This window comes from Trachurus trachurus (assembly GCF_905171665.1).
Source record: "Trachurus trachurus genome assembly, chromosome: 10".
NCBI lineage: Eukaryota > Metazoa > Chordata > Actinopteri > Carangiformes > Carangidae > Trachurus > Trachurus trachurus.
The window spans coordinates 24769948-24794123 of NC_139894.1; the positions used below are offsets into that span (position 1 = coordinate 24769948).

The following is a 24176-nucleotide window of genomic DNA, read 5'->3' on the forward strand; positions in this document are numbered from 1 at the left end:
GCACACAGATGAACCTGCAAGCCAGCTTTGCATAAACCTGCACAGAGTACTTCAATGGACCAGGCTATTAAAGCTGTTTTCAGCTGAAAACCGTCTTATTTTGATTTTTTAAATTTAGTTTGCTCAGTTGTAATTCAATATAAAGTATAGGGTAACCTGACTTTTCGCTACTCTTCTTCTTCTTCTTCTTCTTCTTCTTGCAGTTCCCATTCATGAAAAATCACCAAACTTTGCACAAAGGTCCAGTCCCATGCCAGATTTGCTCAGATGCAAACACATGCCAATATTCATCATTGATTTCCTAACAAATCAACTGTACATGCTACAGTTTTGCAACTTTGACCAAAATGTTTCCCCAATACCTTAGCAACTTTTGGACGATTAAATCTAGTGCAAATTATGAAGTCCATTACTCTGTTTTTTTTTTCCAAAACTGTAAAACATATTAAACCATTCTCCTCCCACAATTTTTGTTCAATTGAGACCACATTTGCTACACTGCATCTTCAGACTGTCCTCCACAAAAATACCACCTGGCTTTTTGATATTTGAAAAACTGAGCCTACACTGCATGAAAACGTTCGATTGTAAACAGTACCAGCCAATTCTTGCTAAATACATTTTCAATCTTCCTGAAAAAAAAGACAATATTTTGGATTCATGATAGATGAAGTTTGGCAAATATCAGAATTTTATCTCAAAATCTGAATTTTTGAAAACATTCAAACATTCAAAACATTTTGAAATCTACTCTGATGGGAACAATTGCAGTCAATGTAAGAGTGGCATTTTTATATATTATTTTTTCACATATGGAGCAAAACACTTGTTAAAAACAGGTGACCAACATTTTCATGCTGTCAAGATGGATTATTAGTATTTTCAGATTTTTGTCTTGATAACAGAATTTTGGACATTTTGACAATTTTTTAATTCTGCCTTGACACCCTGGTGACTGGTTTAGTCCATTTGTATAGCCACACACCAATTAGCTCAATGAGATGGTTCTCAGTGTTGCAGGTTGTGTGTTCAAGCCTCAGCTAGGGCAAAATGGATGTTGTAATGCTGATGTTCTCTTTGTCTCTTGTTGCTCAGAATTGCATACATTTGGCTAAAATTGCCTGGCCCTGACCACTGCTGTGAGGCAACTTTAATTAGATGATTGTTTTTTCTATGAATAAGTTCATTGTTTAGTCCATAAATCATGAGCCAAAGCTGATGTCTTTTAGTACTTAAAACCAAATAACTCTTAGTCAATACATATTTGATTCGCTTGCTGGCATTGGCATGCACCACACTAGCAAGTCCCCACTTGATTAAAAGTTTTTCCTTCATTTTTACTTACTATAATTGCCTTGGCCTTTGCTTTCAGTTTCTCTGTTTAATACAAATGTTCCCAAATCCTCTAATAAAGAAAGTCCAGAGACTAACTATCCTCTTTCTCCCCTTCTCTCTCTTTTCTTCTCTCTCGTTCACAGTTTGCTCCCAGTTCTCCAAAGGTGTGTATGCCATCATTGGTCTCTATGACAGGAAGACGGTCAACATGCTCATGTCCTTCTGCGGAGCACTGCATGTTTGCTTCGTCACACCGTCCTTCCCCATTGAGACGGCCAACCAGTTTGTCATTCAGCTGAGGCCTGAGCTGCAGGACGCTCTGGTGGGAGTGATCGACCACTATGGATGGACCAAGTTTGTCTACATGTACAGTTCTGATTCAGGTAGGAAACTTATAGTTTAAATCACCTTTTATTTGTTTTCATACATCTTTACCATACAATTGTGGCTCTCTAGGGTAGTGGAAGTTTTATTTTTACACTTATTACATTTCATATCATTTTTATTTATCTTTTAGCAACAAGTTTTACCATAGATGTCTTAAATATAAGTTAAATGTATAGCTCTGCTAAATGCACATGAAGAAAGTCAGAACCAGAACCAGTTGTTAAACCAACCCCCATTAGTCGTCTTCATGTTGTCATGGTGACAGCAGTGGGGTCAGCTGAAGCTAATGTGCAGAAATGAGCAGCCATCAGACCATTCATTGTAGTCCGACGTCTATACAGACAGCAAACACTGAAAAGAATCATTGACCTGCACTGACTAGCAGATAAACGTCACAATGGAACAAAAGATTAAGCTTTTCATCGAGCAGTCTGCCACAATAATCCATGTCACAACAGTCACTCTTACAGTGGAACACTGAGAAAGAAAGGAAAAAAATGAAAGAATGAAACAAAAAAGTGCTGTAGCGTTCAATTTAAACATCTTAAAAGCACCACCGCTGAGGCAGACTGAAATAAAGTAGCGCACCTGTCAGCCTCCTGTTTCCTCCTCTCAAGCCAATCAGCTGTACCCTTCCCATAATTCCACGCCATCTGTCCCAGGTGTTGTGGGTTTTTGGAGCATGACCATGAGTGTATTTTTGTGTGCTTGTGTCCCAAAAGCTTACAGATTTTGTATTTGTATGTGCTTTTTTCAGATGCAAATTTGCATATGACAACATGAGGGCTTACTGCAACTTTTATCTGCTGATGTTTTTGACTTGTGTGGGAGAAATAAACAGGCTTAAGTCAGCTTTAAAGGACAGATGCCATCATGTCGCTCTGCGCAGCGCACAATCAAGCATTGACAGGGGAAATTTCACGGCGGACTTCAGTCTCATTGATGTATGACGGCCGTAGCGCCACAAATGTCTCACAGATTTTTATTTTTTTCATCCTCTGAGATCCATTCATTAGCCACTCACAAACTGTTGAGCAGTGTATATGTGTGTGCGGGGTCACCCCTGTGTGATTGAGTCGTGGGATGGAGCCATATCAGTAGTCCTCTGTTGCCTGGATACTATGCTGCAGTCACCCTTCCTAAGGGGTTATTTTAAGCCTTTAAGAAAAATCATATTTAGTTGTGAGGAATTTGTCTTGTGTGTGTGTGTTCATGTTTGTGTTTTTACATATCAGTATCTCCCCATGGTGATATTGGCTTCATATTTCTAGTTTCTTATTCCCTTTTCTAGTAACATCTGTCTTGCTGTCTTTTACCTCAGCATCTGCTAATAAAGTGCCTCTCATTTTTATTTTCAAAAGCCAAGAACCTGAAAACAAATTTTATAGCCCATTAAACCTATCATAAACAATATTCAGGAAATGGTTTCCCAAAGTGTTATTTTCTCTTCTCTCAATTGCCTGGTTGCCATGTCTCCGTGTAGTGCCTGTGGCCAAAAGGGTGCTTACGACAACCAGATTCTATTATGATATTATTCTCTTCCGGATGCCTTTGGAGGGCCATTTTACCTTGGCTAGTCCAATGAGCCTCGCTGTCAGGCTGGCTCTGATTTATAAGGGAGTATTAGAGCACATAGCTACATTTAAAGAGGCAAGAAGATATTCAATGCAAACACAATGAGCCAAAAAAAAAGAAAGGGAGTGAAGCAGGGGAGGAATGAGGACCAGAGAAAAATTATGGAAATGGTTCAGTCGCAAAGATAACACTAAGGGAAAGCTGACTGCAGGTCTCTTTGTAATGCATTACAGCACAGAACATTGTCAACAGCGCTAATGAGATTCAAGCACTAGTTTTAGCGCATCTTGACTGCTGCCCAGCTGTATGCTCAAGTGCTGGAACATTGTGTACATAATGTAGAACCAGATTCATAAAACACATAAACACATAAAGAGAAAGATGAGCTATGATTAAAGGGGGAGGAACAGAAGCATGAAAAGACAGAGAGAAGTGCTTTAGACACAGCCCGGCTTTGTGGTGCTGTCCATGGTGCTGAAACGTCCAGGACTCAGCTGCAGTTGTCCATTCTCATCATGACACACTGACTATATACATGGCCTGCATTCTCATGCCTATCATCAGCTTCAAAGCTACTATTAAACCTGTCAACAACAAGGAACCATTTTTTCTCTCATCAACAACAGTGAAAGAAAGCAAAACCTTAGAAAATGTCTCATCTAGATTTGCTGTAAGACTGTGTTTCATTTCCATTTCAACATCCCTGCATTTTTCTGGTTGTCTAATTTATTTACATACAGTATTGCGGTCATATGTGCAGGTGAGACACCATCCATCTTTTTATTCTTAATGACCTGGTGTCAAATAGGCAGCATGAATTGCCTGGAGAGCAGCTGGTGTGCATTCTAATAAGGCCGGGCAATCACCTTTCAGCGGCTGTGACTGCATTTTTCATTCTTCTGTTGACAAGCTTTGTTGTTGTTGTACTGAATAAGCCCTTTTTACATTTGCTCATTGTGCATAAAATGCCTGTATGAACATGAACAAACAAGCATGGAGGATATGCAAAACACAGCAAGTACAGGCCCACGGTGGCTTTAGTACTGTTTGCCAGCTTAGAGGGGGGAAAGAAAACAATTGCAGCTACATCATGTATTAGTTTACATTTCTAAATTTTGTAATTGCTATAATTCATTTGGGTAATGGCTGCCAGTCTGCTGCTGGTGAAATTACTTTATTTACTCTCTGGAACTACAGTGGCTGCCAGCTCTAGAGGAATCTGATTGGTCTACTGCCAGCAGCAAAAGAGTACAACAGTGAGTCACATTGTAAATCAGAGCTCAAGATCAATGTGTTCTCTAATCGCCTTTTATTTCCTGTCTTAGCATGAGCCACTAACTCACTGGCTGCTCTGCCTCCTTCTCCGTGATGCTCAAGAGTCCCGGCAGCGTATCGGTGACAATGTAATTGAGTAGCACCACCTGTAATTGGTGCTTGGTCGGTGTAAAGCAGGCTGTGAGCGTGTCGTCTGTGATGATGCACGGGCTGATTATTTGTTAGTGCGAAAGTGGTGATTATTTAGGCCGGCGCTGTACGAGCTGGAAAAGCACACCTGTACATGTCAGTGTGTTTAATGGACTGTCCCACTCATTACACTTTATCACTGAAGCTACAGGGGAGATTCTGATGGATAAGCTTATCATGAGCCGTTTGGTTTTCCGCATGACTTCTGTTTTGTTCTCAAGTTGTTTTAATTTATCTCTCAGCTGATAACATAACTACCTGCAGTATGAGAGTAGCCCACACATAATTTATGTCTCATACAGCCTTAATAAAATACAGCAAATGAACACCAGCTATCATTCATCAATTCATTCATCTTCTTTGCAGAACTCTTGGTGTAAAGGCCCATACATCTAGACACATTTAGAGCTTCTCTTCTTCGGTCAAAGCTGTAGCCTACATTTCCCGGAGAGTTTCACCCCCTTTCTTTTCCTCTCACCAGGCCTGTCAGTGCTGCAGAAGGTTCTGGATACAGCGGCAGAGAGGAACTGGCTGGTGACCTCGGTTAATGTGGAGACCATGACAGAGGCTTCTTTCTTGAAAGTGTTCCAGGATTTGGACAAGAGAAAGGAGGGCCAGATCATCATTGACTGTGAGACTGAGAGGCTGACTGGCATCCTTAAAAAGGTAAAGAGCTTTTCTCTGTTTTCAGAGTGATAGGGGATTATATTGGAATTTAAAGCAGCCTATACACAGTGCTCTCCAGTAGGAGTGGTTACATGTAATCAGTGAATTTTCTTGTAAACACATACAATCTTATATATCCCAGTCATAAAGCCGGTACATTAAGTTTAAACACCCTCTTCAGGGAAAGTACCTTGGACACACAGTAAAGATCAAGGCTTTGCTTGTTTTAATCACATGAGCAAAGGAGAGAGTCAGTGGGGGTCGGCTGGGGGTCTGCCGTGGTGTTTGGTCTCTGGAGCATCAAGGACAGGAGCAATAAATAACACAGCATTGGCATTTGGAGCCGACGGGTCTTCTGTGATAGCATCATCACTTACTCAACTGTCCTGAAAGAAAAGCGTCCTCCCCTGAGCAGACACTGTCCAATCACAGCTTAGCAACAGTAACTAGGGATCGTTGGACGATGGAGCTTGGGATTTCACCGCATGTTAAAGAGGTTTCCATGGGGCTGTGGTAGAATAAATCAGTATCTAAACAACATGGACATTTTTTTGTAGCTTTCCCAAAACCAAAAGCGGAAGAGAATAGATGGAAACTAACAGCCTGTAGGCTCCACATTTGATCAGCGTGTCTGGCTGTCAAGGATCATTAGTTTATTGAGTAATCACAATCATTGTCCAATTTTCAAGACACCTGAGAGAAGTATCAGAAAACACAGAGTCATGAATATGAAAGCAAAATATTAAAGTGACGGGGTGGCAGTGGCTCAGGTGGTAGGGCGGGTCGTCCAATGATCAGAGGGTTGGCGGTTTGAATCCCGCTCTGTCCCGGTTGCTGCCGTAGTGTCCTTGGGCAAGACACCTTACTCACCTTGCTCCTGATGGGTCGTGGTTAGCGCCTTGCTTGGCAGCTTCCGCCATCAGTGTGTGAATGTGTGTGTGAATGGATGAATGCGATGTACTGTAAAGCGCTTTGGGTATCATTCAGGTATAGTAAAAGCGCTATATAAATACAGACCATTTACCATATTCACCACATGGTGAAGTTGCTAGTTTTTTTTGTTGGGTATTTTAGCCTTCACCTTTAGCTTCAGTCTTCTGCATGATTGCATAAAGTGCATTTGTAAGACTGCTACAGAGGATTTTTTCAACCACCTCATGTAGCTAATGCTAGCTGGCTAAGTGCAGCTCTTTTGGTTATTTTCAGTGGGCTATAAATATAAAACCCTCTTTTTAAATCTAAAATCAAGAGCCTCTTGCTTATTAACAAAAATGACTACAAACTAACAAGCACAAATGTAATTTTAGTAACATGTGTTTTTGCCACCTCTGCAAACTAGCCCGAGGGCTCTGGTATTTTCTATGCTGGTTCACCGGGCAGTTGTTTGGCAGCCGCTTGGATGACTATGACATGATAAAAATGTCTGTTGGGAGAAAAGTGTTATAAATTGCATATATGCTGTGTTCTGACTAAAGGATTTAACACAAAAACATATTGTAAATATTAGACAATTGTTGTATTTTTGCTTGTTGATGATGCTACTTGTATGATTTGTGATTTTCAGTCAGGATGTAATCTTTTTTTTTTTGCACAAGCACACACACACACACACATTACACAGAGAGAGCGAGAGTAGAGGGATAGTCGACTGTATGTGTACTCTACGCTCTGTGTGAACGTTATTGATGGCCCGGTGTCCACAGTTAAGGTTATTGCATGGGTTCTCACCACTTTACAGGAGCCGAGCCTGAGAAGTTCTCCATTCCGACGGCCTCCATCAATCACCCACATCTGCTCCCTGCCGCCACGCTGCCCTGCCCGTGCACCCAAACAGTGGTGCACACACACACACACAAACACACACAGCACTTCTGCCTCTTACGCCCTTTAAGCTCACTCCTGTATTCATCTCACTCTACTCGTACATTACGCAGATTCTACTATGACAATGTCAGTGACAGTATCCTTAGGGCGACTTCTCATGTAGGCTGAATGTTGATGAAGTCTCCTCTGAGAACATTTGCTGTGACAGAACATGGATCTCAGAATCTGGTTTTCCTACACTGAGACAAAATATGACCCATTCTCTTGGGCCTAAACTCTGAATGACTCTTCAAATCTGCATGTATAATTAAAAATCCACTCTCTTCCAAAACATTTCCATTTGACAGTCCACTGTGGCAGTAATGTGTGTGTTTTTCCCGGGTGTAGGATGTATTGATGTCAGTATGTGTGCATGTCTCTCCTCCCTCCCTCTAGATTTTCCTTGCCCGGGGCGCGGCTGTGGGGCCCGCCTTGTGCTGGGGTCACCATTAATAACAAATGCCACCTTCTGTCATGACCTACAGCATCATTAGACACCCACACGTAACACACAAAGAATACACTTGTTCAAGAATGTATAGGGAAAGTGCTCACAGAGAGGAAGAGGAGTGAGGTCATACATAGTGCCTCAATGAAAACTTCTCGCTTTATCCTCCATGTGAGGACTATTAACTGGATGGTGCGTGATTTTAAATTAGTGCCGCCCACTCAGCCTTATGTTATGTGATTGCCCAGTGTGTTGTGATGACACATTCGCTCTGACGTGCAGTTGTTGCACAGCACAACAGCCTCTTAATTTAGGTGCAGGAGGTGATTTTAGACATTCATCTAGAGTGCCACCAGCTTGAAACGTCCACTTCATTTATTAAAAAAATGGTTCTGGCACTACACTACACACCTCTCACTGTGATATTCAAACTGCCTTGACCCTAGGTGCTCGACCAACCTGCGACACCCGCCGTTAGAAAGTGACAGCAGTGTAGGCAGAAGAGAGATGGAGTGTGTATTAGTCGTGGGAGAGGGGCTTGTGCACAGTTCAGTCCTGACAGACCGCATTATTTGATGATATTGTTAGCCAGCAAAGGAGATCCTGGGAAGTAGAGTATCGTAAGTTATTTAATATTAGATCAAAGATCAAATCGGAGCTCTCGGGGGAACCACACTGGAAGTAGAGAAAAGAGTCGGAGAGGGAGGGAAGCAAATGTAGTAGTGTTCACGGTATTTACAAACTGACGAATAATTGCAATTTTTAGGACAGGTTGAATTGGCAATTTACTTGCATTAAAAATTAATTTGTTTATTCGTTCATTTTCTGCTGTCTTTGAAACCTGTGACAGCAGGAGACTGAAATCAGACAGAAAACTGTGCAGTCAATTAACCCAGTCTCCCATTTCATTTAATTGTTTACTTTGTGGTAAAAATTGCTATTCATTCTTTATGTGCAGAATTGGTTGTTTAAGGGTGTGGCTGCTTTTACTTGTGGTTTTGCATTATAAATGTGGTTGTTAATCATTGTGTCCACTTGTAGTGGGTTTCTAGCCAAAGTCAACAAACTCAGAGGAGAGGAGAGTAGGCTAGGAGAGGAGAGGCCATTTTCATTATAGCTGTTTCTAACTGACTTCAGAACTGTAATTTTCTTTCAGATACTTTCATAACTGTTGTGACGTTGATAATATGTTAATATGTTGCCTTTTTACACAAAGATTAAAGCTGACATTTATGAAGTTAGCCACCCTTTTATAAAGTGGTTCTTTCAATGTTCAGTGTCTCGTTGCACTGATTTCCTATGAACTTACTATGTCTGCGTTGTACAAGGTCAAGTACTATACAGCGCACCAGGCTCGCTGCTGAGATGCTGTCAACCCCCCCAACCCTCTTAGCTGTGCACACACACAAACCGACTTTATGTTTTTGTATCACAGGCATTTGATTCTCCCCTCTACTCTTGTCTTCCAGATTGTTGACCAAGGCAAGAATGCAAAGAGCTACCACTACATCCTGGCTAATCTGGTAAGGGCACAGCACTGTATTTTTGTGTATTTAGATTTCTGTGTCGTCTGTTTTCCACATGCTCGTCTGCATACTTTCAAACCTTATTTGCATGTTGAATATGGCGCTGTACTCATGATTTCCTCCATCCAGCACTTTATTACCATTTTAATAGATTTGTAAGGGCCTAAGAAGCCCTTAAACAATCAGGTTTTGTGTCTCTTATGCTTTTTCATCCCATTTTCCTCTCCAGCTATATCATATGCTTTCCCTACACTGTCAAACCTGCAGACATAACAACAGCACAGTAGCAGACTTACAGTGAGGCACAGCTGGGAAACCTGTGACAGCCGGAGACAGAAATCAATGCTCACAGTGACAGAAAAAGGTCACAGAGCCAATGTATGCAAGCTTATATCCATTAACTCTCTTTGTCTGCTGCCATTTTCTCAGTGCAAATTGTATGTAGACCCCTACAGCAATGAGCAGACTCACTAAATGCAGTCAAATGAAGAGAAAATTGACATAAACAGAAGCTGTAGTAATAACAGTATTAATATGCAGCTGCTGGCTTGAACAATTTCTCACTGCTGGGGTTTTTAGATTGGCTCAATCTCTCTTGTCTGGCCAGTTTGCCAGATTTAATTTTAAATGATAAGATTTGGACGGTAATAACAGCTGATACGCAAAGTGGCCACCATCATTTATAATGGACCCATTATAAGGTGTGTGAAAAAAAAATATATATTTTTTTTTTCTACATCCCTGCACCTTTTCATATTTTAACTACTTTACTTACTTGTGTGTAGGTCGGACTGAGTTCCTGCACGTCTGAAAAGAAACAGACCCCAGTGCAGTAGAGAGAAGAAAGAATTTGAATAAATTCTTACATGTAGTATCTGTCTAAAATATCTGTCTGAACCCCCCCCTCCATGTCCAGTGTTAGAAAGGCTAGTTTCTATAGTAACCTCTTCAGCTCACTGCACTGCATTAGCGCACACATGGAGAGGAAAAAAAAGACAACTCTGTCTGCTCAGCTGAGAAATATGGACACCTGGCAACACACACAGGTACAGTACAGTACGTTAGGGAGAAGCCAGTGAAAGGAGAGTGAGTGTGTGTGGGTGTGGGTGAGGTGTGGGGGGGGGGGGGGGGGGGGGGGGGGGGGGGGTTGAACGCCACCCCTCTTCCTTGCCTCCATTTGTCTCCTGAAGCTTGACCTAGCCTTCGTTTTGTACCAGTCCAACCTTTGGAGAAAGATAAAGGGCATCAAACAATTCAAATATTGTGCTACTTAACAGCCCGTCACTTCTTTTTGACTTCATTGGTTCTTACTGTATGGGTATGAAGATCAGAGAGAGTAAACAAGGGAGAGTTTGAGACAGACATATGGCCAAGAGAGAGCTGAACATCAAATGGCTTGAGACAAATAACATCAGAGCAGGGAAGAAATGAGAAAGGATAGAGAGGCACGCTTTGTCAGACGGATGCCTGGTGAGCAGGAGACAATCCAGTGAGGCACCTTTCCTTCTCATCAGTCAAAACTTTGCTCTTAAATCACAGCCAAATCCTCTCATCCCCTCTCCCACTCTGTCTCTCCTCCCACCCCATTCCCACTTGTCTGCCTCTTCTTCCCCCCACGCTAACAGTCGGCCTACGGAGAGACTGAAGCTGCCTCTCTTCCTCTGCTGCCTCTCTGAAAAACAGTCTCCTGCACATTATAGTCAGGGGAAAAATACAAGTAGGAGATACCATTACAGTAAATCACTTCCTCTCGCCATGCTGCTCTGCCTGAGGCATCCCATGCATTGTTCACAGTAGCCCATAAGGGTTTGATCCTGCCACTGTTAACAGTAGCCTATGAGGACAGAGTCTATCAGAGATTAGGCTGCACTTGCCATGAAATGAGGTTTTCTATTTTCTTTCTCACTACTCATGTCCCTCAGGAAACACAAGGATGGAGTCTGCTTCATGGGATAACTTCTCTAAGTGAAAAAAAAATCATTTTCATTATGCAATTAACCCTCACATTTTTGATGACTGGGTTTAAACTATTACCACAATGCACTCTCCAGAAGTATGACCCTCATAGGATTGTCTGTTTGTGTCCCCTTACCATCACTTTCATTTGTTGAGTGTTTTTTCTTTAAGAAAATCACCAAGAGGAAACAAAAGCAACAATTAAAGGAAAGGTGCAATAAACTAATATTAGTCAGTCTAGCGGGAATGTGTTCATTTCTTATCCATTTAAACATTTAGCACAGTGGTTCCCAGCTTGAGGATTGGGACCCCCTAAAGGCTCCAGTGAAAAATCAGAGGGGCTCAAATGAAATTTTTCTGGCATCTTTCTAATTTGGCTGTTTTTTTTTGTTTGTTTGTATTTTTTGGTAAACTGGATACCATGACAACTTCCTTCTGAAAATCCTGAAGAAAAAAAAACTCAAAAGATTTTTTTTACTTAGACTTTCTCTTTGAAGTGCTCACCGCTGAAGTCCACTTTGAAGCACAACCTGTGACCAGAGGTTGTAAGTAGCTATTGATTTTCTTCGTGGGGTCACAAACCAGTAAGTGGGATTGTCACTGCAGCTGACATCAAGACAGAAATCATGGTCACTCTTCATGGTGAGCATGGCTAATTGTCCCCGGTTCCCTTTTGGATTAATTCTCTCAGGAATCACGAACTAACCAACGAACCACATTGTAAATCTTACAAACTTTTCCTGCCTGTCTTTTTCTCTCTGTCTCAGGGTTTCCTGGACATCGACCTGACAGACCTGAGGAAAGGTGGGGCGAACATCACTGGCTTCCAGCTTGTCAACAACTCGGAGCCCAGCGTCAGCCGTATTGTCCAGCAGTGGATGGAGTTTGACAATAAAGACTCCAAAGTGCTCAAAGCTGGACTCAAAGTATTTACATCTCTCTTCTTTTCTTCTTTTATCTTCCCTAGTCTGTCTTTAAAGAAGAAGGACTTGGAAATAAGTACTGCCATGTTGTCGGAGTAAATTCAACCATGTTCTTTGGCGTTGTAACCACTGATTTTCTGTGTGAGTTTAGGGTTACCTCAACCTAGAAGGCTGTTATTTCCCCTGTCAGATGTTTGTTTGACTGTCAGCAGCATATTGGGAAAAGTTATGAAAGGGTTTTCATTAAATTTGGTGGGCAGATAGCCCCTGATCCTATCTACCCTTGAGTTTGTTGAATCAGATCGGGGATTTCTGCTATTAAATGATTATTGATTTTTCGCCATAACAACTGTGCAACCAGCTGAGATAGAGCATTGATTCCAAATCCAAACATTTGTGTGTTTACAGAGCCAAAAAATTAACTCAAAATGCTTTGCCTCTCTTCCTCTTCTGGACCTTCATCTTTTTTTATTAGTGTTGCTTTTGTTTGAATCGTCTGCTCTGTCGTTGCAGTACACGGGCGCTCTAACATATGACGGGGTGAAAGTCATGTCCACGGCCTTCCAGAATCTAAGGCGACAGAGGATAGACATTTCGCGCAGGGGCAACGCTGGAGAGTGCCTTGCCAACCCACCAGCTCCCTGGGGACAGGGCATAGATATCCAGAGAGCCCTGCAGCAGGTCAGCACACATGCATAGAAACCCGCCACTACACGTACACACATGCTCATGCATGGACTGGTGCGCACAAATTCTTGAGTGGCACATTGGCTAACGGCTCCTGAGCCGGGGCTGGCTGAACAAATTAGGTCTCATTCTGTCGTGTAAAGTTCACATTAAGTCGTGGGAGAGCTCTCCGGTATCAAATGTGACATCATGGGTAGTAAACAAAACCTGCGGGCAATAACACTGGGCTGTGATCATCATGGAATATGACATCAGCAATTGAGTTTAGAGATGTAATATTTGGCAGTGGAAATGGAAATACTGCACTGGCTGTGAGACTTCTTGACGGATCTAAACCAAGTATATCGGGGACGAGGGGCACTTTATGGTTTAAAGTCTGGTCTTTGCAGAAAAACAACAAAATTGAATGTATGAAATTAAAAGCCAAATATGTTGTTTATTTATTCTGAAAACCCATTTACACAGACAATGAATAGTATATAATAAATGCACTATGCATACATGTAATTGCATGTGAGTGTGTGTGTGTGTGTGTGTGTGTGTGTGTGTGTGTGTGTGTGTGTGTGTGTGTGTGTGTGTGTGTGTGTGTGTGTGTGTGTGTGCGCGCGTGTGTGTGTGTGCAGCCTGAGGCTCCGTCTGCAGAGTGGCTGTGCAGAGGCCTGCTCAGAGTCAATCTAGCCATCTGCCTGCGGATAGACTGGAGATTGAAGCCGTGTTCGCTCAATTAACTCCATCACACAGCCAAGACAAACACACTGCACTGTACAGTACACATACACGCACACAGTCTGTCACTCACCTCCGTGGGGACCCAGGCACCGTGGGTTTTCACGAATGAATACTACACAAACATGTGCAAACTACGCTCGACATGCATTGCGTGTAAGTGTGGCATGCAAACGCTCGCTGCCAGAGCAGACGTGAAGAAGATAACTTGTATGAAAATGCTTCACGGCAGCTATTATTTACCCATCTGCCAGGCAAGTCTGAGCCTCTGAGTTGCTTATACGCTGTCTGTGACTCCATTACAGGTCCGTATAGATGGATTAACTGGTCACATTCAGTTCAATGAGAAGGGCCGCAGAACTAACTACACCGTGAGCGTCATGGAACTGGCTCCATCTGGACCCAAGAAGGTAAGACTGTTGCCTGAGGCTCCAGACTCAGATATTTATCCCTGCTCCAGGACCCTGCTTAAAAACTCTGCCTGCAAGCTTATTATTATTGTTTGCTCTTCATGCAGTATTCAATATGTCCTGGAAAGGTCTGGGCCTCTCTCTATCAAATATCCAAGAATCCCTCTTAAGAATGTCTTACAGCGGCAAAGACTGCAGAAAAGGAAAGAGGGAAGATTAAGACACGTTTAACAAGCGATTTACTGCTTCTTACTGTGAAGTATAAGAGTAACCTTTTACAGCAGCTCTCCAGTGATCTCATGATTATTCATGTAAATGGCACAGATAAGGTCTTGTTACATTTGCACTATGTTCATTCTTTTAAAAAATCCTTATAATTAATTCACTTGTATGGTTTTCTTTCAAATAATAAAAAATCCGTAATACCTCTAGTGGCAGTGAAAATGTGCATTAATTTAATATTCGTATAATATGCCATATAAATGTATGAAATAAGGGAAGTGTTGTTGAAATGCAAAGCACCAGAGCAAGATAGAAGTTAAAGAGAAGGTGCATGAGAGAGAAACCTGAGTATGACTGACAATTATCTTATTCTAAACTATTCCCACAAATATCATTTTAAATATAATTTAATATAGCCATTGATATTGTATACAATTGATGTACATCTCTCTCAGTTCCTGTACTTAATTCTTCAAGCATCTGATCAAGAGACCTTCCAAAGTCTTTAATATTTTACTAAAAAATTAAATAAAAGATTGTATTCACAGACATGTGAATAGAAGAAATAGCAAAGGATTTCAATCCAAATCTTCACTTTTAACACTTAAGTAAATAGAGGTCCTGGATTGTAATTTTCTTTCGCTCTTAGGTCGGCTACTGGAACGAAGATGAGAAATACGTGACTACCGCCAGCTTCATGAGAGGCAGCAACGAGACTTACGGCCTGCAGAACAGAACCTACATAGTCACCACGATCTTGGTAAGTCTGTGTGAAACAGAGTGGTTTGGGGAGGGAAGAGGCAAGGAGAGAGACACAGAGATGGAGAAAGTCAGAGTAACATTTTTCATTTTCTTTTATGATAGAGTTCCTAAAAGATCAGACCCCTGAAAGATTTCAGCAGACATCCATGATTGTATCTCGCTCCCCTCCTTCCTTTCCCTGCTCCGTTCTGCTAACTTTTAACCTAGTGCCCACTCAGCATCTGAATCAGATTCTCTTTATTTTTGCAAATAGAGTAAAGTGCAGAAACTAGTCTCGGGTTAATCGTCCTATACTGGCATGTTGATGACTTGCAGGCTCACCACTGTGTAGATTCATTCTACACATTAAAGACAACACAAGGACAGCACACATCTCCACATTTCATGTCAAGAAAAAACAAGTAGAGCAGGATCCAGTCATTCATCCCTCGTCATTTAAGTAGTTTAAATAGCACTGGAGAACACTTATTTCTAAGAAGTGTCAATGCGTCCTTCATTTCTCTCTCCTCCCATATTCTTTATTTGGCTCCAATGTCACCATCAGGCAGTTCTACATGACTTGGCCAGGCTGTGTTAAGTGTCCTGGCCTATATAACTGAGATGGAGCTGGCAGGGTCTGTGATGGAGGTTGGGTTTGAGGATAGAGAAGAAAAGATTGAATCTGACCATTTTTCACAGCGCCTAGTGTCCCCTGACAGTGTCACAAAAGAAAAGTACCCAGTTGGCAATGCCTGGCTTATATACAGTAGAGGATAATAAAGACAGCTGCATATCTCTGCAGGTACAGGATGTTCTCGGCGTCTGCATCTTGTTGAAAATTTAATATCAGAGAATACTCCATATGTGTGGATGCCTAGAGCCAAGCACTGCTTCTTTTTGTACTCATGGTGCATTTTTCAAGTGGGAATGTCTTTTATCTCTGGGCATTACTGCCGCCATGAAATTTTGGTTGAGTGAGAACAGGCGTAGCTTCTCAATGAATGGATGAAATGTGTTAAAAAATACACACACACACACTAGCCGATTTAAGATATTCTACTGGAGACCTCAGGTCTCGCGGAGCAGTGTGTTTGCAGCTGATCTCTACTGAGAGATGTTAACGGGATAAAGGGTTTCAACTATGTGCTTTCCTTCAGAGAGATTCACTGCTCACAAAATAAAGGCCCAGTGAAGCTGATGGAGCTGAGAGACAATGTAGAATAACAGGGAAAAGCATCGGTATGCTCCAGTCTGTGCTGTTTTAATTCATAGAGAGAAGTTGTCAGTCTGACACCTTGTAGGTGTAGCAGGAAACAGAGGAAGAGAAGAATATATAGTGGCATTACCAGAGATTCATCTGATAATGTTAATTCCAGCCATATCATACTCTATATACGAGCAGCCGATTGGGAGTATCTGCTCAGCCTGATCGGCCTCCAAGTCGTAATTAAGATAAGGGGAATTTCTGACTGCAGCTGTATCTCCCGAAAGGGGGAAAAGATTTAGTGAAGTGTCAACAAATTTGTGCCGAAATGGCTCTAAATAATAGTCCAGCGTTAAAACTAATACAATCAATTCACCCAATTAAAGAAGGAGCTACATTATCAGAGTTTGTATACCATAGCAAATAGACAGAACTATGTCAGGAAAAGGAGAAAAAGGAAACAGTTTGGGCAGCTGTTTTATCCATCCATCTACTCGAGAGTGACTCAATTACTTTGAGAAAATATGAATTATTCTTTGAGCTAAACGTTATGTGTATTATCAGTTGAATCTGCTGTAAAGTGAACACCGAGTTAGACTCAAGGGATGAAAGGTATAGATTTAGTATAGAGTGAAGAGAATAGAGTGCCTGCCACTCCAAGTTGTAGACTCAATCGAATCAATCACTGATTCATCACTGTGATCAAACACTAACAGTTAAATTGTAACCACTTTTATATATAAATGGTGTGGGATAATGTGTCAATAAATGACAGGAGGTAGAATATAATTTGAGTACTGTAATTGGTTTGTGAAGGTACGTTTGACAAAAAGGTTGGCAGCCACTGATGTAGAGCAATAGCTTTACTACATGTAGTCTATTGGCATCTAATTAAAAAATATATGAAAATCCTTATTTAAACCCCAAGGTTGCAGTCTCCCAAGAGTATGGACCTAAAATAACTCTCTCTGACATAATCTCCTATCAGTGTCCCCTTTTCTAAGAAGATAAATTGGTTTTCTGTCTTGGAACCAACGAGAAGAGATAAGGTGTCAACACTTATTGGGCTGCACGGCAGCAGTAGAGTTTCTGCACCTTATAACTTTTGTTATAAGGTGTTTTGCCAAAGTGAAGGTATCACTTCATGCTCTTGCCACAATCCCTGCTTTCCCTGCATGGACGCAAAGACTAAGTCTGGGTTAACAGGAGATTTGGAGACATGAAACTGGACATGTTCAGTGGAGCACTTTAGCCTGGTGTCTCCACGATCATGGCTTTACACTAACACCAGGCCATGACTGGGATTTTAGGGGTTAGTTTCAGTAGCTTGTTATAAATAGCTTTCTTAAATGAGTGCAGTTGTTCTAATAGGCTTTGAGTATGAAGTGGCAGAATTCAAGAGCAAATTGTGTCATTCTGTTGACAAAAAAAGTGATTGTTACTATTTTACAGATACAACTAATCAAGTAAAGTAATGGCCATGCATTTTGCTTAAGTTATTATATTTTTATCGGTGTGTGTGTTTTACATTCGTAAACATGACTAAAATACACGTTTTAGTGTGTGTGTGTCTGTATTGTGTCTAACACGGTTGAGTGACAGCGGATCTCAGTGGAACAGGTCGAGGTCGATGAGTCTGAGTCCGGGAGGAATGTCTGTATTCTGTGTCATATCTCTGTGTGCAGGCATGTGTGTCTGTGTTCGAGACTCAGTGCGTCTGTGTGTGTGTGAGGGTACACGTGCATGCCCACATGTGTCTGTGTGTGTGTGTGTGTGTCTCTGTTTTTGTCTGTCGGCATGTGCACAGCCTGTAGAAGCGTCGCATGCCAGACCTTTCTCCCCGCTGTCTCCCTGGGGTGCCGTTTTTCCACCAGTGTGCCTCGGGTTTCCATGTGTAACAATGATTACCTTCACCTCAACCATAAAGAGCAGGAGAACCCAGATAACTGTAACACAGAGGAAACCCCCCCACTCCACACCGTCTCCAGACCCTGATGAAATATGGTGGCAGGATTTGCTCAGCTCAGCACAGCCTTAGCTAAAAGCGGGCACACATAACAACTTGTGGGAATTGAGGCCCTGCTGATGCTGTGGTGGACAATGCAGACTGACTGGAATTCTATATGAAACACATTTTTCTGAAAACAAAGTGGGGCCCCAGGTGTCATGTCAGTTGTAATTTCTCAGGACACCCAATCAGAGTGAGATGTACAAATGCCAATGTGATACAATATAACAAGAAGAACAGCCTGCCCCCCGAGCAGAGGTCAGCAGTATCTGCTGCACTGTGTACATAGTTCGAACATACACACATGCACACGCACACACGCACACACTCACACTCACACATCCTTTTCCCTCTCAGATCCGATGTCTTCACAGCTTTAATAACCCTGTCCAATTCCTTCGCTTCCTCACAGCCTGCTGCATGTTATCAACACTCCTTTCAACGTGACACCACCGTTGTAATGATCATACTTAGGCACCTTTTGTATTTGAATTACACACCATACCTTCAAGGAACAAAGCTAAAATAATACCTTGTAATTTCATAGAATTATCTTTCCTCCAGACCTTTCACAGCAGCAATTATATTTTGGGCCAAGTAAGACTTTTATTTTTTTCAGAGCCTCAGCTCTGAATAAGGGTATGTGTAATAATGTGTGTTTTTTGAATTGCACTGTAATGTACTAAATGTATCCATATGGCTTCCCAAAATGTACACATTATTTAACTTAACTACGTATAAAGCTTTATTATTTGCAATAACAGTGTCTATGACTCAAATAGCTTAACAAATTGTCATGCTGTAAACGTTGTGTTATTTACAGTCACAACAGCTTGTGTCAAGAAATCCGTGTCAGCATAATCGCTTAAAAAAAACTTCACTCATTTCCCGTATGTGATATGAACACTTTATTTAATGAAGAGGGGGAAAAGATCCTGCTGTTACTCATGGTTACCCTATATCTGACAGGAGTCTCCGTATGTGATGCTGAAGAAGAACCACGAGCAGCTTGTGGGAAATGATAAGTATGAGGGCTACATCGTGGAGTTGGCTGCAGAGATAGCCAAACACGTGGGCTACCAGTACAAACTGAAGGTTGTCTCAGATGGCAAGTATGGAGCCAGGGATCCTGAAACCAAGATGTGGAATGGCATGGTGGGCGAACTGGTGTACGGGGTGAGTGGACATAATTGTGTTGGACTGGAAAATAGACATAACAGGTAGAGGTTTTAATATACTCCAGTGGCAATACAGTAACAGAAAGGCTGGGACACTGAAAATGACTAACTGCAACACTTTTCACCAGGAGTGTCTTTTGTTTTCTTCAACCAAAGACTTAACAGCATGGGAATAATAATAAATGTTACTATATCACTAAACAGTGAGAGTATCCAGCTATACTAGCAGCTCTGAGGTATGAGTGTTATTAACATGACAACATGGCCATTACAACAATAGTACTGATATCTGCGAACATTTAGCAGGTATCACTTGTGTCAGCATGTGTACATTTGCTAATTGGTTCTAAACATATTGACTGTTAGCATTCACAGAGTAATGCAGCTAACAGGGCTAAAACAAAACTTTCCAAAAGGTTTATTAACCAACTCTGATTTGTCCTGTGTTTTTACCATTAACAAACTTAAACGTAAAACATGAACAGATAGATGTTGCAGCGTATCCGTTTATAGTCCTGTGTGTTTTTGGTTTCTTCCACCAGAAAGCAGATGTTGCTGTGGCTCCTCTGACCATCACCCTGGTCCGTGAAGAAGTCATCGACTTCTCCAAGCCCTTCATGTCCCTTGGTATCTCCATCATGATTAAGAAACCCACCAAATCCAAACCTGGTGTGTTTTCGTTCCTGGACCCCCTGGCTTACGAGATCTGGATGTGCATTGTGTTTGCCTACATTGGCGTCAGCGTCGTCCTCTTCCTTGTCAGTCGGTTCAGCCCGTACGAGTGGCACGCCGAGGACTACGAGGAGGGAGGCGAGCCACAGTCTCCCACCCAAGCTGCAGCGTCTAACGGAGTGCAGCAGGGCCAGACGCCAACACAGCAAAACACCAACCCACAGAGTCCTGAGCAGACCAATGAGTTCGGCATCTTCAACTCCCTTTGGTTTTCACTGGGCGCCTTCATGCAGCAGGGATGTGATATCTCGCCACGGTAAGAAACTAAGGCCACAAATTTCCATGCATTGAATCCACAGTCCTATGAATCCCCTCATTTGTTTGCTGGTACACAAAGAGGCCCTTAGCGCCACCTACGTACAATGTATTTCTGTCTGTCACACCAACGCTTCAACATGCTGTGTTGCTTTTTTGTTCAACTCAGTCGAGTATTGTTTGTTGAGATTTTAGTTCCTTGCCAGTCACTTGTCAAACTGTGAAAGTTTGATGAAGCACAGCAGAGGGAGTTTAGGATGTAGTCATTATGTAGAGAGTTGTGTTTTCATTATCCTGCCTCCAGTCTGGAGACAAGTTGCCATGACCTTCTGGGACTATGACTGTTGCTACTGTCAGTAGATTAGTCCTGTCTGTCTATCTGTCCGTCCTTACATTCATCCAACCATCCATTGATCTGTCTATCTGTTGGTAAAGGTAAATACCAGACCCTTGAAAGGCTATTATGAAGGATCCTGGTGTGAGTATCGAGTGGTATGTGTTGGCTCCCCTCGAGTGCTCTCATGAGCTGTGGCATGAAACCATTCTCAAAAGGTCACCAATTAAAAATCTCATTAAGTGTCTGAAATTAGAGACACTGAGGTCGACTTTCTGAGCTTTCCAGGGGGACTTGGAGGAGAAGATGAGAGGATAATGTCAGTATTATCACTGTAAGAACCAGCAGAGACAGGTTAGGTCATGGGGAGAAACAGAGCTTTGGGTCTCTTTAAACATTAAACTACATATATTATGTATTTGCGTGCAATGTGGTGGTGCATGTACAGTCCTGTATGCATAATGCATCTACACTGTATTTACTATACCGTGAGGATACTGCCAGTCGTCCGTTTTTTATACAGATTAAACAAAATCGCTAAATGTTAGCTAGACAAAACACGTCCTGGCAGTAACTCCATATGGGATGGATAGATTTGAGAGTGGTATTGATTTTCACATCTAACACTCATCAGTGTTGGATTATGGCTTTAAAATAGCTTCCGCCAGCATACAAAAACAATACGAAACCTTTTCTTTCTTTTTTTTTTAGATATTCATCCTTCAAATGCTTTAAGATGTATGGTGGAAGGATGAGAGAGGAGGAGGAATCCAGTAGTCACGGTTGTTAACAGAAACAATGTATGGCCTCTGGATGGTCAGACATACACAGTGACGACTGCTGCTTATAGGATCTATAACCGAAATACTCCTTGTGAAGAAAGTGCAGCGTCACTGCATCACCTAAACTCATCAGTGCTGTGCAACATGCTGTGGTGTAAGGCTAATAGATTTGATTATCACTATGTGGTCAGAAGGGTAATGCGGAGAAATAGCAGTGGTGTTCAGTCAAGCTTCCCTGATTGAGTATCTGAAGGTTAAAGAAATCATAGCAATGTGCAGCACTCAATTTTGTTTATCTTAGCTCCCATCTTGTGACATTTACAGAATGTATTTCCACTTTGCTCTTACATTACACAAATATCAGGAGGGAGAAAATCTCTGCACCTACAGGTCTGCACGCGACACATAGGTGCTCAGCAGTACATGATGTAGCTACAGGATCCCTACTCCCACCTGATATTTACCATTTTCTGCCTGGAGACTCAACTGCGCCTAATGCATTGTGAAGCCTATTGTCCAAGCGTTCTTTTCTTACGGGCAGAAAATGCATCTCCAATAGCTATTGATCTCCTTGTGCGCCTTACAGAGAGAGAGACAGAATGGTCCATGTTTCAGCAAATTGTTCTTTCCCTCTTTGTATCCTCACACTTAACTTTTTCTGTGTGTCGGTTACTATATCTGTGCTTGACCACACATAGATTCACATTTTTTTGTATGGTAACGGCATTCGTTTTGCCCCGGGGGTGTGTGGAAATCTCTCCTGATGCAAGACCTTTCACTGTCTGTCTAAAAGGACAAAACAGATCACTGCTGTACTTGCAGCAATTCTGTTGATGCCGCCACTGACTGCAAAATTAACCAGCCCCAAGGCATATTTCATCATCGGTTGTAAAATAATCGTAGCAACAAGACTGTCGGCCTGAAGTTCCATTTACCCATTTACAAAGAGAGACGTGACATGCAGTCGTAGCAATGAAAGTATGTCAAGTTCTTTTCTGCCTGGTAACAGCAACAGTTCTCACTAGAAGTATTCTGGGATACTTAACCCACACCCAGACATGTACTGGTCTTTGTTCTCATTTAAATAGGTTTCAGGTAGAACAGAAGATTTCCTTAGTGTCATCAGTGACGGTGGCAGCTTCAAGGGCTCATATCCTCCATGGACTAGAGTGAGATATCTTCCTTTACGTACAGTGTCCTTTCAAGGTGACTTGTACTGTCCCTTTTTATGTTGTTAACAAAGTGCTGTTTGGTCGTCAGTCTTGCAGATTGAAAGAAACCGAAGAAAACAATAAAAAAAAGAAGAATTATAACAAGCACTAGTGCTCAGTTAGTGTGTGCAACAGTCCAGGGTGTAGCGATCAGCATGGTGGCGCTTGCTTGGTGTCTTGAAAACCAACACAGTGAATGTTTCACCCCACTGAGTTCTGCCCTGAAGCAAACATCCTCCCCTTGAAAATTCGGGTTACCTAGTTGCTCTAGTTAGCACAGTGCGTATTCACACGTCGAGGTGCGTGTTGATCCCCTAAAGCACCATCAGTGTCTCTGCTAGATTTAAAAAGACACGTGATATTAACGCTCGTGTTTTGTCAGATGAAAAGCAGTGGAACTTGTAACCTAACATACTTTGTTGTCATGGTCACATGGACACAGTGTGTCTGCTTATTGGGCTATTGAGGGTTTTTTTGTTGTTGTTTTTTTAAAATCCAGACAATCTTTTTGTTTGTGTGGAAGCAAGGTTGCTGTGTTGGCTCCGTTCTTTAGATTTGTTTGGTTTTAGCTCATACAATCTGTATTTACTGTACGTACTTTGTTTTTGTTAAATCTAATTCCTGGTTTGTAATTAGACTTGAAGAATTTGGTTTTACAGATGAATCGTACAAGATCTATCATACAATTATAGGTAGTTAGGAGGACGTGATTAAATTAAGATGCCTTCCCATTTAGATGTGTAACGCAGGGTCCTACAAGAAGCAACATCAGGTCTTTTCTGTTTTCTTCTTGTGTAACAACACACTACAAGAAATTCAGCAAAACATCCTACAGGTTACAGTGCTGGAAGAATTATTCAGTTGAAAGTGAGAGTCAGATGTAAAAGCAGAGACATATGAGCAGAATACTACGTATATAAAGTAAAAGGGTTGGATTGGTATAGTATTAGAATTATTGATGGATTAAGATGTAAGCAATACCTTATTGTTAGCTGATTATATGCTAAAAGGTAACAGCTGTTAGATAAATGTAGTGGAGTCAAGTAAATTCCCTTCTAAGATGCTAGATAAATTGCCTTGGTCTTCACTTTGATGATTTATAATAATCTTTTTTGTCCACAGTGTGGAAATTTGTCTTTGGCTTCACAAAAACACGCAGTAAATAAATAACACATCATTCGATACACATAACAATAAAAAGGGATGCGCATGGTTCTCAAATGGTCTGGAATGTGTTTATGAATTCATTAATGTAATTGCATTCGGCATGAATGACTTTTTATAAGCATGACACCTTACTAGTAGTAGCCACCCAGCTAGGTAGCATGTGTAGTAGTGTTCTGCTAAGCAATAGCTGTGGTTAATTACTGTGTGTTTATTAACAGCAGTAGCTACTTTGTCAGTGGTATTAGTTCGACATTATGACAGTTTTTTGCTAACAGGAGCTTAGTGTTGATTTGGTAGCAACTGTCTAAGCTTGAGCTTTGTGTTTTTGTCTGCTTATTGTGGCATGGAGCATAGGGGTGGCAAGAGACTGGCAGCC

The 24176-nt window shown here is 41.7% G+C and overlaps 1 protein-coding gene across 1 annotated transcript in view; it reads left to right on the forward strand.

Moving 5' to 3' along the window:
* Positions 1-1528: 1528 nt before the first annotated feature.
* gria1a (glutamate receptor, ionotropic, AMPA 1a) overlaps positions 1529-24176 on the forward strand; it is a gene marked incomplete at its 3' end in the record, with an annotated part of 57674 nt that continues 35026 nt past the window's right edge. Inside the window, exons 1-9 of the mRNA XM_083980906.1 lie at positions 1529-1718; positions 5243-5427; positions 9208-9261; positions 11988-12146; positions 12657-12824; positions 13862-13966; positions 14838-14948; positions 19111-19317; positions 19862-20307. Coding sequence (XP_083837032.1) covers positions 1544-1718; positions 5243-5427; positions 9208-9261; positions 11988-12146; positions 12657-12824; positions 13862-13966; positions 14838-14948; positions 19111-19317; positions 19862-20307 — 1610 coding nt within the window. The 5' untranslated portion in view covers positions 1529-1543. The remainder of the gene's footprint in view (positions 1719-5242; positions 5428-9207; positions 9262-11987; positions 12147-12656; positions 12825-13861; positions 13967-14837; positions 14949-19110; positions 19318-19861; positions 20308-24176) is intronic.